This window comes from Vitis riparia, chromosome 7 (genome assembly GCF_004353265.1).
Source record: "Vitis riparia cultivar Riparia Gloire de Montpellier isolate 1030 chromosome 7, EGFV_Vit.rip_1.0, whole genome shotgun sequence".
NCBI lineage: Eukaryota > Viridiplantae > Streptophyta > Magnoliopsida > Vitales > Vitaceae > Vitis > Vitis riparia.
In genome coordinates, this window is record NC_048437.1 from 23,876,618 (window position 1) to 23,889,640 (window position 13,023).

Below are 13,023 nucleotides of genomic sequence, written 5' to 3' on the forward strand. Positions count from 1 at the left end.
CCGGCATTATCGGTGTTTGGATGCCCAGAAAATATCGAGACGGAGACCTGTTTTCCTCGTTGTCCGCATGATTCTCTCATTTGTTTTCTAACGTGTACGTTCGATTTCATATACGTTTTCCGCTTTCTACCTCTCTCTTTTTTTTTTTTTCTAAATTAACTTTTTTTAAATATAGTATAATATTTATAAATTTTAACATAAATAATATTTTTTTTTAAATTTACTTTTTAATTTAAAATAATTTCTTTTAATAAAATTATCTAAATAACTACAAAAATAATATATTTTGACTTCTGATAAATCAATCCAAAAATTTATAATTATTTTTTTAATATAAATTATTTTAATAAATATTTTAATGATAAAAATAAATAATAATTAATATCAATTATTTTTTTTTTTATGCCACAGGGGTGCATTGGATCTGGTGAAAAAATAATGTCAGAACATTCCGCGCTGGTATGGAAAAGTGGCCGTTGATATGCTAAGTTGCCCCCTGTGCGTCATGCGCACCACAGAGGAATCACAAATTTAGAAAATTTATTTCAAATTCAGTATGATATAAAGATGTTTTAAATGAATTTTTGAAATGATAATTGTACGTTACATACATGTACCATTGTTGAGTTGGAATGACCAACCTAGGCCTAACCAATCAGCCAAAACACCCATGGGAAATTGAGTATGAAAGCAGTAAGAGGCCAGTACAGGCTACTAGAGTTGAATTGGACTTTTGGGGCTTCCTTACAACATGGGCATTATGGGACCACCCCTGGTCCATTTTTGGGTTGTAGACGCACCAACGCACAAGAATAGTTTAAGCACTCTTTTTTTTTTTTTTTCATTTTCTCTAACTAAATTTCAATTTTTACAAGATATTTAAAACCCGTTTAAAAATAATTTCAATTATAACTTTTCTAGTTTGAAATATTCTTAAATAATGATTTTTAAAAGAATTACATACAAGTAATTTCCCATTACATATTTTTAGAACGGTTTATTTTTATAAAAAACACTTCCAAATTTTAGGAAGCGCTTTTAATTTTCCCGTCATCGCTCTCAAACAAACTCATATCAAATATTTTTTATGAAACATTTTGAGTAATTTTTTAACTTTTAAAATTGTTCAAAAACCATTTTTATAATAGGAGGGCGTCTCGCTGTCCTTAAAAACGCCTTTGGGAAATCATCATGAAAAGGACAATTGTGTAAGCTGGGGTTCAGTTGAGTGGAGGTGGTTGTGTTAGGGAAGGGCTGGCCGGCAGGAGAGCCATTGCCATCAGATTTGACTTCAGAAAATGGTTGAGTGTGGAAAAGTAAGGGCCTGTTTGGTTGCTGTTTTTGAAAACTGTTCTGGAAAACAGTTTTTGAGAATAGTTTTTAAGAACAATTTTTGGTGTTTTTTAAAAAAAAATTGTGTTTGGGAACTGAATTTTAAAAAACAGTTTTTGTTCTCAAAAACAAAAAAACATGTTTGGTTGAGTTAATAAAAAAAAATTTAAAACAAATAAAACAAAAAACACGTTTGAAAGATGTTTTTTTTTTCTTTTCTAATTAATAAAATATTTTTTTCAAGTAATTTTATATTATAAATTTATAAATATTTTTAGATATATAGTTCATTTAAATTAAAAAATTATTTATTTTATTAATTTTAAAATAAAAATAATTTTTATATTTTTTAAAAATAAATCAAACATAATAAAATCATTTTTATTAATATTTTTTTTATTTAATCTTTAACTCTATGAAAAATTATAGCATATTTTTAAGTTGAGATAAACTTATTATCGTGATTTGTTAAGTTTTTTTTTATCTCTTCTCTCAAAATAATGAAATGGTCTTTTTTCACACGGGCATTAAGAAGCCCTTTTCTGAAGTTGCCCTCCAGACGAGAGAAACCCTAAAAAGGCCCTATTTTCCTCTGCCACTCTCAATCCTCCCAGGTACTAATCTAATCTTGTTATTTATTTTTATTTTTCTGCAACCCCGTTTGATTCCCAAGAAAATCCATGCCTCCGTTTGATTCCCAAGAAAATCCATGCCCGTTCAATTTCTGGGAAAATTCATCCTCGTTTGATTTCCGAGAAAATCCATGCAAAACCCCAAGGAAAACCAAAAAAATTGCTTTTCTTTTGCTCCTTGTGTTTTCTGGATCCGTTTTAGGGATCTCTTTGCTATTGTGCCATTGGATTTAAATTTCACGAACCCTGAATCAAAACTGAGAAAGGGGAAAAATCAAGAAAGAGGCGACGCGACTGTGCTGGAGAAGAGATGAGAACGGGAAGAAAAAAAAAACACGGAGAACAGATTGTTTTTTTTTGTTTAATTTTGTTCTATAAACAGAAAAAAAACGGGGAAAACAATATTTTGTTGTTCTCTAAACAGTGCCATTTTGAGAACACGGGGAACAACAAAAACAAAAACTACTCTCTCAACCAAACGAGTTTTTGGTGTTTTTTGTTTTCAAGAACAGAAAACAGTTCTTGAAAACACTAAACAAACAGGCCCTAAGTGCCTTTATTTTCTTGATATCAGTATATCACACTATTTTTTTAGTTGGTTTGCTTGCGGTTAGTCCCATACCTTGCATGTGGGATTTGGCTAACATTTCTCCTGGTGTCCTTCTGCTTCACAACTATCTAGTTTTGAATCATCCAACAAACAAAATAAAGGTCCCAAGTCTGAAAACTGCTTGTGTGATGTGCATCAATTGCAGCTGTTTGTCTACTCAAAAACCATAATCAAATAGTTAGTTTCCCTGCTCTATTTAGACATTCACTGGGCTACTTGAAGAACAGGGTTCGTTCAAATGGGATTAATGAGATTGAGAGGCTTGGATAGATTACAAAGGGAAAGCAAGTCTTAAATGAAGTGGGACTCCAAGATTGTGACTATAACAATATAGCCATAGAGGTTAACCAATATTGCTTAATAATAGGAACAGCAACAGGAAGGATTTAGGACAGGTCTCCTTCATCCTAACCTCATTCATAAAACTTAAATAGGACGGTACTTCAAAAAATTTAATTCTATTAAAAACAAATATAAGTTGTAAATAAATATTATAATCGAGATGGAAAAGAAAAACAAATTAATTAAAACAATTTCATATATAATCGAGATGGAACAGAATAGGACAAAATCATACCCAAACCCGTGTCAGGTTTTAAAAAAAATCTCAAACTCGTCCCGCAAGACGCGACAGTACCCAAGAAAAACACCCCCATTGCCACCCCTATTGGAGAGTGTGTTCCAACAGCAACTGAAGGGGGAGAAAAAGGCTTATTGTGATGGGAGGCCCTGGCTGCCTATCTGGCCTGGTCACATGCCCAGAAGAAAGCAATGTAGCTAAAAAAAAAGATGGGGTTAATATTATCTTCATAATTTGCCTATGCCATCACTGAACCAGGTCTATGGGGCCTGTTTCAGCAAAGTGCAGACAAATGGAGTTCAACTAGTACCAAAAAAACCACAGGCAACAAATAATAGCCCAACATTTCTCTAAGAAGCTACTTAAAAAGAATAATAACTATACCATTCAAACGTGTAAAACAAACATTAATAGTTATTTTTATTGTTTTTTTATGATGGATTTTGAGTTTTGAGATTTAGGGGGTACGCAAGAACTCAAATTGAGAAATCAACGGTAGTAGGCCATGTGTCTGGATGATCTAAAAGGTGAAGAATCAAAAGGAGAGGGTGTTCTTTGGATTTGAGCAGGAGGATTTATGGGTTTCTTTTTCTCACACTTGGTTTCAGAACGGAGCCAAGACTCCACCACTGAAAGAAGGTTGGCGGAGGTCTTCAACTCGTCAAGCTCAGATAACTTCTCAATCTTCCTTAAATCGCCTTCTTGGACATATGCCAGATCTGTTGCCCATGTCTCCAACCCATCAAAAATATGGGTTGCATACACAATTGTAGCTCCTCGCTGTAATTAACATATCAACATTGGAAAGAAAAATCAATTATGGTCATTTTCAATGAAAAAGAGAGGTTGAGGAAACTTTCAGTCAATAATGATGTGCTTTAAGACTAAGAACCAAGGTTTAAGGTATGCTACAGAAGATGAAAAAATGGACACCTGATCACATTCTTCCTTGAAGAATTCAAGTAAATCCATCCTTGCCACAACATCAAGATCAACTGTAACTTCATCTAGTAAAAGAACCTGCAATTTTCTCAAGGATGATGTCCATTCCAGTTAGAGACAAAATTAATTGTAAAATATTTCACCAATATGTTTATTATAAACAGATCTCAGATTCAAAGTGGCATGCCCATACAGTACATAACACAGATTTAAATGTGTACACAGTTGCGGCCAAACACAAATAGTATGGATTGCATGATATGCTATTACCAAAGAATCAATCTAACTAATGCCATACTGGGTTCATGGCTCAGTTCTTGAGCAGATCTGTAAATATGCTATTACCAAAGAATCAATCTAACTGATGCCATATCAGGTTCATGACTTGGTTCTTGAGCAGATTTGTAAAGAATGTCGAGTTTTCTGGTTGAAAAACAAAACTTGCATGCTATGTTTCATTTATTCACCTTAATAATCAATAAGTTGGTTTATCCCATTACACCCTATTACTCTTATGAGAGAGTTATGGATGTTATACTTAATAAACTAATAGGAAATAAGGAGAAATAAATAGTAGAATTCAGGTAGTAGATCTTTTGACATGAGTCCAATACTTCACAATTTTGGAATCATCTTAAATGTGAATCAAGTACAAGTTCCACATATTACACGACAAGCCTTCACTTTGTTTGTGAAACTTACAGAAATGTCTTTTTAAGTAGTGCAATGTTAAATACCAAACTTTTTTATGTCAATTAAAATTAGCAAAACACAGAAGGGATATAAAACTACATTTGCAATTTTGAACAATTCATAAAATATCATAACACGATTTTATGAAGCTATATGTAATTGATTAACATCAGATCTTCCTGCATTTTCATCATCCAACCCATTTTAGAGTCCAATCTGACCCTAACTCAAGCATACAACCATCAGATCTTCCATGAAGGGAAATTACCTGGAACGGATGAAGAAGACCCATGCATATTTGGACTCGACGCCGCTGTCCATCAGATACCTTATGCATTCTCCATTGCAGATCAATATCAAGCAGGTCAACCAACTTGTCTCTTCTAACAGGATTGATCCCTTCAACTGCCACCAAAAATGACAAAAAGTTAGGCATATTCCATGCTCGACTTTCTTTTGGATTTCAACAAGTTTCAACAAGGGAAGGCAAGATTGTTGCAGATGAGATATGCATGCATGCAACATGATCAATTTGAAGCTTGAATAGTTATTTATAAAATCAAAATTTTAATATTCACTCCACATGTATTGTCAGTGAGATTAAAAACTTCAGGCAGCACCAGGTTATGAGTTGCAATCACAAATTGCCTCCATACAGTAAAGCGCATGAACTCCATCTATGAGCAAATATGCACCACGACCAAGGCTGAAGCTTTCAGGATTAAATTTACAGTTCAAATTTGAGATGCACTCCATATTTATCATGGTCAGATATAAAACTTCAGGCAGAAAAAGGGTCCAAGTTGCTAACCAAAAATTAGCTCCCTGGAAGAATTGCAGGCACTTCTACTAATTGAGAAGTACTTAATGCTTAATCCTTTTCCTTCTTTTTTAACCTTTTCTATCAATTTTGGATATGAATACAAATGATGTTGCAATATATAGAACCACGAAAAAGGATAAAGTTATAGTTTATAGCTTATTGCCCACCTCCAAATATCATATGTTCGGCAGAGAAGTCTCCCTGGAGTGGAACCTCTCCCTGAATGTTCCCAAAGATGGTTCAATTTAAAATGAGTACATCGAGTGCATGTTTGAAATGCTGGGGAGAAAACATTAAAGAGGTACATATCTAGAAAAACTCTAATTAGATTGTTACATTCATCAAATCAGCATATTATACTTACATGTACATGAACATATATGTATGCATGTATGTAAAATCTGTGTGCATATATATAGAGGAGTAAACAAATCAGTTTACCAGAAGATAAGCAGACAAATATTTTGATGCAACAGCTAGCTATCAATTTTAATTTGTGGATGACACTATAAGTAAGAGGTTCTCAGTTTATTACATGACATGGATTCTGCAATTGCAGGAATCCATGATGTGTGTGTGTGAGAGAGAGAGAGAAGCAGAAGACTAGGTTATGCTGTCTTGGACATTTTGCAAAATAAGGGCAAATGCTCTTTACGGACCTTACCGATTCTAATCGTCAAATGGTTTTTGAACTTTTGTTATGTGGACATTCCTTTTCTATTCCAATATCCTATCTTTTAAAAGAACTTTTATCCAATATTCTATCTTTTTAATGAACTTTTATCTCATAGAATTGGCAAAACGTCTAAGAAAATTTATGATGGAATCAGATGTTGAATTATTTTCATTTTAGACAAACGGCAAAATCAACACCATCATTGTTGTCATCACTACCCAAGGCTTATCCAACTTAAGTGACAAGAAAACTCCTAGTTTAGCCGTCTTTTCTCTTTCAAACACCTAAACATGGAAATGTTTTGAACAAGCAACAACATGATTGGTCTAACCTAGAGAGTTTGCTTATTTTTACTTTGTATTTTCTTGTATTTGTTTCCTTGTAGTTTAGTTTTTCTTTGGTGGGAGGATTCCTCATCCTTCTCTTGTACTTCTTTTTTTATCAATATATCCCTTTGTCGTTTTCTATCAAAAAAAAAAAAAAAACAACAACATGATTGGTGCATATACATTCAAGGCTTTTTTCCTGCATTTGCATCACATCTTGAATCCATGAGGCCATTGATGCCCAAGCCCATACCAAGGTCCTTGTTATCAACATTTAGATCATTTCTAAATTATCATATATTAGACGCATGCTCAACAAAAATGCTTTATAAGAATCTCTATGTAGTTCTACCAATATTCTGTGAAAAGAATACCATGGAACTAGAGATTCACTTATTTACTACATGTCCAATTTGCCCATGTACTACATGTCCTTATTTTCTATTCCTAGAATGGTAAGTTTAAGACTAGAGAAGTTGCAACGAGATTTTCTTTGAGGAGGTGGGATTTTGGAGAAAAAGCCATATCTTCTAAGATGGGATATTGTGTGCATGGATAGGAGTAAGGGGGGCTAGAGATTAGAAGTCTTTCATCTTTTAATCAGGCTATTCTTGGAAAGTGGAGTAGGAGATTCGCTTTTGAAGAATTTTTTTGGAAACATGTCATAAAGGGGAAGTATGGGAAGGACGAAGGGGTTAGGAGTCCAACAAAGTAAGAGATGGGTACAAGGTCGGAGTATGGAAAGCAAGCAGGAAGGGGTGGGACCTCTTAAGTAGTAGGGTTGCTTTTGAAGTGGGAAATGATAAAAGGGTGAAATTTTACAAATACAAATGATGTAGAGAGAAACCCTTGAGTGTGCCCTTTCCTTCCGTGTACGCTTTAGCTTCTCTAAAAGACTCTTGGGTGGTGAATATATGGGATGAGATAGGGGCAAGGGTTTATTGGAATCTGTGTCTCTCTAGGCACTTAAATGAGTGGAAGTAGGGAGTTGTTGAGAAATTTCTCTCAAGGTTTCAACATAAGCCAGTGAAAAGGGAAGATTTCGATCAAATGATTTGGAAGGAGTCAAAGAATGTTGCTTTTTCTAATGAAATCCTTACTCTCTCTTGGAGCCAGGGAGGTCAACCCCTTCCTTTGGCAATCATTTGAAATTCATAGGTCCTAACTAAAGCAAGCTTTTTTGCTTAGGAAGCCAATTGGGGAAAAGTCTTTAACATTATATTAGCTTCAAAGACAAGGATGGTTGTTGGTGAATAGATGCAATCTATGTAAAATCAAAAGGGAATCTATCAATCACATTCTTCTTCATTGCACTATGTCAAGGGTTCTAAGGCAATTGTTGTTCTCCCTTTTTTTTTTTTGTAGTTAGGTTGCTTCCTTCCACAATCCTAGAAACTATTTTAAGCTGACAGGGCTCTTTTGTAGGGAGAAAATGGAAGAAGGTTTGGCGAACGTCCTCTATGCATTTTTTGGACTTTGTGGAAGGAGAAAAACCATAGGACATTTGAAAATAAGGAGCATTATGAGAATAAGTTAAAATTGTTGTTCCTAAGTTATCTATTAGCTTGGGTTGGGATGTACATAAAGGAAGGCCCAATGCCTTTGATTGATTTTGTAGATTGGTTGGGATCATATTGAGAGAGATAGGGAGTGGTTTTTTGTTTCTCTTTCTTATGGATTTGCCACTTTGTGGCCGTTGTATATGGCCAATGTACTCTGGTGTACATCTTTCCTTTTTGTATATACACATATTTCATTGCTTATCAAAAAAATAATATCATGGAAGTAGGGTAACTAATTCATTTAGGTTGTGTATGATTACAAGGAACTGGAGACTTGGAACAGAATTGAAGGCTGCAATTAAAAATCTACAATTCAGTTGCCCTAAATACAAAAAAAAAAAAAAATAGGAACCAGACCCAGAATCCATAAGCTCCAAGTCCACAAGCTCATAGTAAACTCAAGATCCATATGGTTGGGATGTTAAAGAAATCCCATCTATGTGGCCAAAAGCAGCCATAATGTTTAAGTGCAATAAATCTAATTAGCATGAGGCTGACCATAAAATAAACAGGACTATGCAGTATAATATATTTGGTCACTACTATTATTCATCTCTTTCCTCATTATAACATGGAGCTGAACAAGAAGTAAATGCTGATGATGATACACCACTCTCCATGAAATCCAATAAAGTCTTTTAAGAGAAATCTTAACAAGATGGTAAAAACAAAAGGAATCACCAGAAGCCCAAACCATGTATGAGGTTCGCTTTCTTTCTCCCTAAACAGAGTTTAAAATCAACATAAGAAAAAGAGTGAATGTCTACAATTTACAAGACTGCTCTCAGGCTTCTGCCAGTCATGTCTTACAAACCTAAGCATAAACCAAATAAAGACTTTTACCTTTGCCTTGCAGCATAAACTCCTAAAACAATGAATTGATTGCCAATATATTTTAAAGGCTAAATTTAGTTCGTCCCAATCTCAATAAACATTAACTTGAGCAACTACATTGTGGTATACCCAGGAAGGTAGAGAGGGATTTGGTGTGGGGTTGTGGAAGGAGATTAGAAAGGAAGGTTCTCGGTTGAGCAACTACATTGTCTTTTCCGTGGGTAACGGAAGAAGAATCAGATTTTGGTTGGACTCTTGGTGTGGAGATGAGGCTTTGTGCAGCTCTTTCCCCTCTTTGTTTGCTTTGGCAGTTTCAAAAGAGGAGTGGTGGCGGAGGTTTGGGACCCTTCGGTTGAGGGGGGGAGATGGAGTCCTCGTTTTTCTAGGGCTTCAATGATTGGGAGGTAGTCTTGGTGGAGCGGTTGCTCATGACAATCCAAGGAAAGAGAGTTAGTGCAGAAGTGGAGGATAGGGTGATTTGGAAAAAGACAAAAAGTGGGTTTTTCACAATTAAGTCTCTTTACAGTGCTGGAAAGCCGGGAAGTACAGTTTGGTTTTAAAGAAAAATAATTTGGAATCCTTATGTTCCTCCCACAGTGGATTTTTTTGCTTGGGAAGCCTCGTGGGGGAAAGTTTTAACTTTGGATCAACTCAAAAGGAGGGGTTGGACCCTTGCTAATAGATGTTTCTTTTGTCTAGCCGAAGAGGAGTCTACTAATCACATCTTAATCCACTGCACAAAGACTAGAGTTTTGTGGGAGTTATTATTCGCTCTCTTTGGGGTGACTTGGGTTCTCCTTTGCTCGGTAAGGGAGACTTTCCTTGGTTATTTTGGGTCCTTGGTGGGCAAGAAGAGCAAAAAAGCTTAGAAGCTAACTTCTTCATGTCTTTTTTGGGTAGTGTGGAAAAAAAGAGATAGGATAGCGTTTGACAATGAAGAGTTTTCAGTACATAGGTTGAAGTATTCTTTTGTGTGTAGTTTATGGTCTTGGACAAAGTTGTATACAGATGCTGACCTTTTATCTTTAATAAACTTTTTTGATTGGTTGGGTTCTAGGTGAGGAGGGATGAGGTTTTTGTTCTCTCTTGTTTTGCTCTTTTTAGCCTTTTGGCACCTGTTGTATACTTGATGTATGCCTTGGGTTGCCCTCTAGGCTTCCTTTTTCTAATTAATATATTCTCTTCTGTGTTTACACATCAAAGAAAATAAACATTAACTTGATATGCAAGTATCATAAATCATGAAAGAATATCCACAAATCAAAGCAATAAAACTATAAATTGCCATTGCCATAACCAATAACACTAAATAAACAGAGCAAATTAAACTCTGAAAATTTTGAAGTTATATCCACATTGTTGGAAGGGGAATTGCCTAATTAGCTTTGATTTCTTGCAAGTTAATTATATTTTTCCCCCAAAAAATCAACAGAAGTAAAACCATTGCTAGATTATATTATGAGCAGGGATAAAGAACTCACAGCAGAGCCAATATTTTTACTCCAAGATCCCCCCAAATAGGATAAATCGCCACTACAAACCAGATGGGTGTCGTGAAAAGCCGAACAATTCAACACCTGCACCACATCTCTCCCGCCAACCATGTGCTTCCCTGCCAAAATCCTCAGCAAAGTGGTTTTCCCTGCAAGATACGAGCAACAATTGAAGGGAAGCTAAAACGACGTCGTCTTGAAGTTGAATTCTTGTATAGCCTCAGCACAGATCACCAGGCAAATTCAAACATGAAACCCAACATTTTTTTTTTTGTGTGCAAAATTAGAGGAATTCACGCATTGGGTCTCATCTGCATTTCTGGGACAAATTTAAGTTTTCAAATTTCCTAGAAACTGATTTCTGGGGAAACAAACGGGTGAGAAATGTACCGGATCCGTTGGCGCCGACGAGAAGGCATCGAGAACCAGGAGATATTTGGAGGTTGAAGTCTAAGAAGAGAGGTGGTTGGCCTTCGTAAGCGAACTGCAGACCATTGACTTTGATGCTGTTGCTGCTGCTGCTGCTCTGGATCGCCATTTTTGTCACTGCACCAACTCCCGGCTAGACGACGTCAAAAGTTTTGTCGTCGGTGATGGTATCAACCACCCCGCCTTTAAGTCAGTACGTTTAGGGTGTACACGTGTCGTCTCTATTAGACCACGTCAGAACTATATGAGAATTTAGAGCTGATGACGTGTTCAAATCATCATCACAGCTACCAGCCTACCACCAGGGAAATTTCTTTCCTTTTTTTAATTGTCTAAAATTTTTGTTTTTTTTATAACAAACAAAAAAAAGGAAGGTGAAATTTGTTTTCAAAACCGTTTTCAAATTGGCGTAAGTTCTTATTTACTTAAAAAAAAAGTTCATTAAGAACAAATAATTATGATTGTTTTTTTTTTAAATTATTTTCTTTATTTTTCATAATATAAAAAATTAAGCTAAAATAGGTCATGTTTATATTATACTTTTTATTTTAAGTTAAAATCTTTAGAATATTTTAAGAAACATTTGAAATGTAAAGAAAAATGGAATATAAAGTTGAAAAAAATTATAAAATAAAAAGGAAAACAAAAAAAATGTTAGGAAGAAAAATAATAATAAAATAAATAAATAAAGTTATTAAAAAAGAACTTTAAACTATAATTTTCATTGATATAGGTCTTTATGGACCCCGCATTTCGGCTCATGCGTTTTCCACTCGATGGCGAGCTCAATTTTTATTTGAAAATTTGATTTTATTGATTAGGAAAAAATGACTCGGAGTCGCCACTTATTTTTGTTTTATTTTTAAAAGGGTAAACAAAATAAGAAAGAAAAACCCTAAGTATAACTCCTTATTTTGGGAAAGACAGTCTGCGAAAAACCGGATCGGGTTCGGGGGTCAAGTTACTTATCGGGAATAAGTCCCTAAAGTCGGGTCTCTACTAATAAAATGAAGCAATCATGACAATTGATGAGGAAACCAATGAATACTCAGAGTGATCATGCACACGTGAGAATCTAAACATGCATACCGAAAATGACCAGAGCGGATGTAGATGCGTACCTGGGCAGTGATCCATGAAGCACTATCAAGAAGTGAGGTTAGTGCACAATTAAGGAATAATTTCGAGCATGTCATAGAGCAGGATAAATCAATCGCGCGTGACAAACAAATCAATAAATAAATCAATCAATCATAAAATCATGTATGTGGGGCCCCCATCAAAGCCCGATCTATCTTACACTAATTAGTCTCACAAATTCCATTATTCTGGAATTATGAAAATTGTATTCATGCTTATGCGAAATTAAGAGAAACAGAAGATTATTTGAAACTCGAAGGGAATTAAAACCGTTAGAGAGAAAATTGGATTTTCGAAATTTATTTGAAAATTGGAGTCTGGGGAATTAAATTTAAGAATTGGAACCTTGGAAATTAAATTTGATAGAGATTAGCAAATTATTTGGGAATTAGAATTTCGAAAATTTTAATTTAAGAATTGGGATTTTTAATGGATTAAATTCAAAAGAAAACATAATTTTGAAAATTATTTGGGAAGTAGAAACTATGAAAGTTATTTTATAAAAAACAAATCATGAAAATTGAGACTTTGGAAATTAAATTTTGAAAGAAATTAGAATTGAAAATTATTTAAAAATTTGAAATTATTAAATTATATAAATTGAAAATTTTGAAATTATTCGAAGATGGAATTTTTTTTAAAGATAAATAACTAAAATAATAATAATAATAAAACAATCCCAACATTACATGCTTTAATACTATTTACACATGGAATTTCATCACCACCATGCAACAACAATTCACGTTAGTGAACTTTGGAAAAAAACTTATAATATAATAATAATATTATAAAATACAATCACATACCTCAAAGTGAAAAACTTATAATATGATAATAATATTATAAAAGACAATCATATACCTCAAAGTGGATGCCAACTTTTCATGTGCAGGGTGTCTGTTGAACACGTGTGTTTTTCATCAACCATATAATATTAAAACCCTAGTC

The 13,023-nt window shown here is 34.3% G+C and overlaps 1 protein-coding gene across 1 annotated transcript; it reads right to left on the reverse strand.

The window, feature by feature from the left end:
- Nucleotides 1-3,352: 3,352 nt before the first annotated feature.
- LOC117917453 (ABC transporter I family member 19-like) lies at nt 3,353-11,092 on the reverse strand. The gene is made up of 6 exons (XM_034833739.1): nt 10,894-11,092; nt 10,492-10,652; nt 5,780-5,831; nt 5,058-5,194; nt 4,088-4,174; nt 3,353-3,934 (listed from the first exon to the last, which is right to left on the reverse strand). Exons 1-6 carry the CDS (start codon nt 11,039-11,041, stop codon nt 3,644-3,646), a joined length of 876 nt encoding a protein of 291 aa, XP_034689630.1. The 5' UTR covers nt 11,042-11,092; the 3' UTR covers nt 3,353-3,643.
- Nucleotides 11,093-13,023: the final 1,931 nt, after the last annotated feature.

Bases quoted from the DNA above. Each gene is read 5' to 3' on its own strand.
- LOC117917453 (XM_034833739.1), bottom strand. From the start codon at position 11,041: ATGGCGATCCAGAGCAGCAGCAGCAGCAACAGCATCAAAGTCAATGGT. The intron at 10,653-10,893 runs GTACATTTCTCA...CGTATCTTGCAG, and splicing joins CGTCGGCGCCAACGGATCCG to GGAAAACCACTTTGCTGAGG. The intron at 4,175-5,057 runs GTAATTTCCCTT...AGAAAATTGCAG, and splicing joins GTCTTCTTCATCCGTTCCAG to GTTCTTTTACTAGATGAAGT.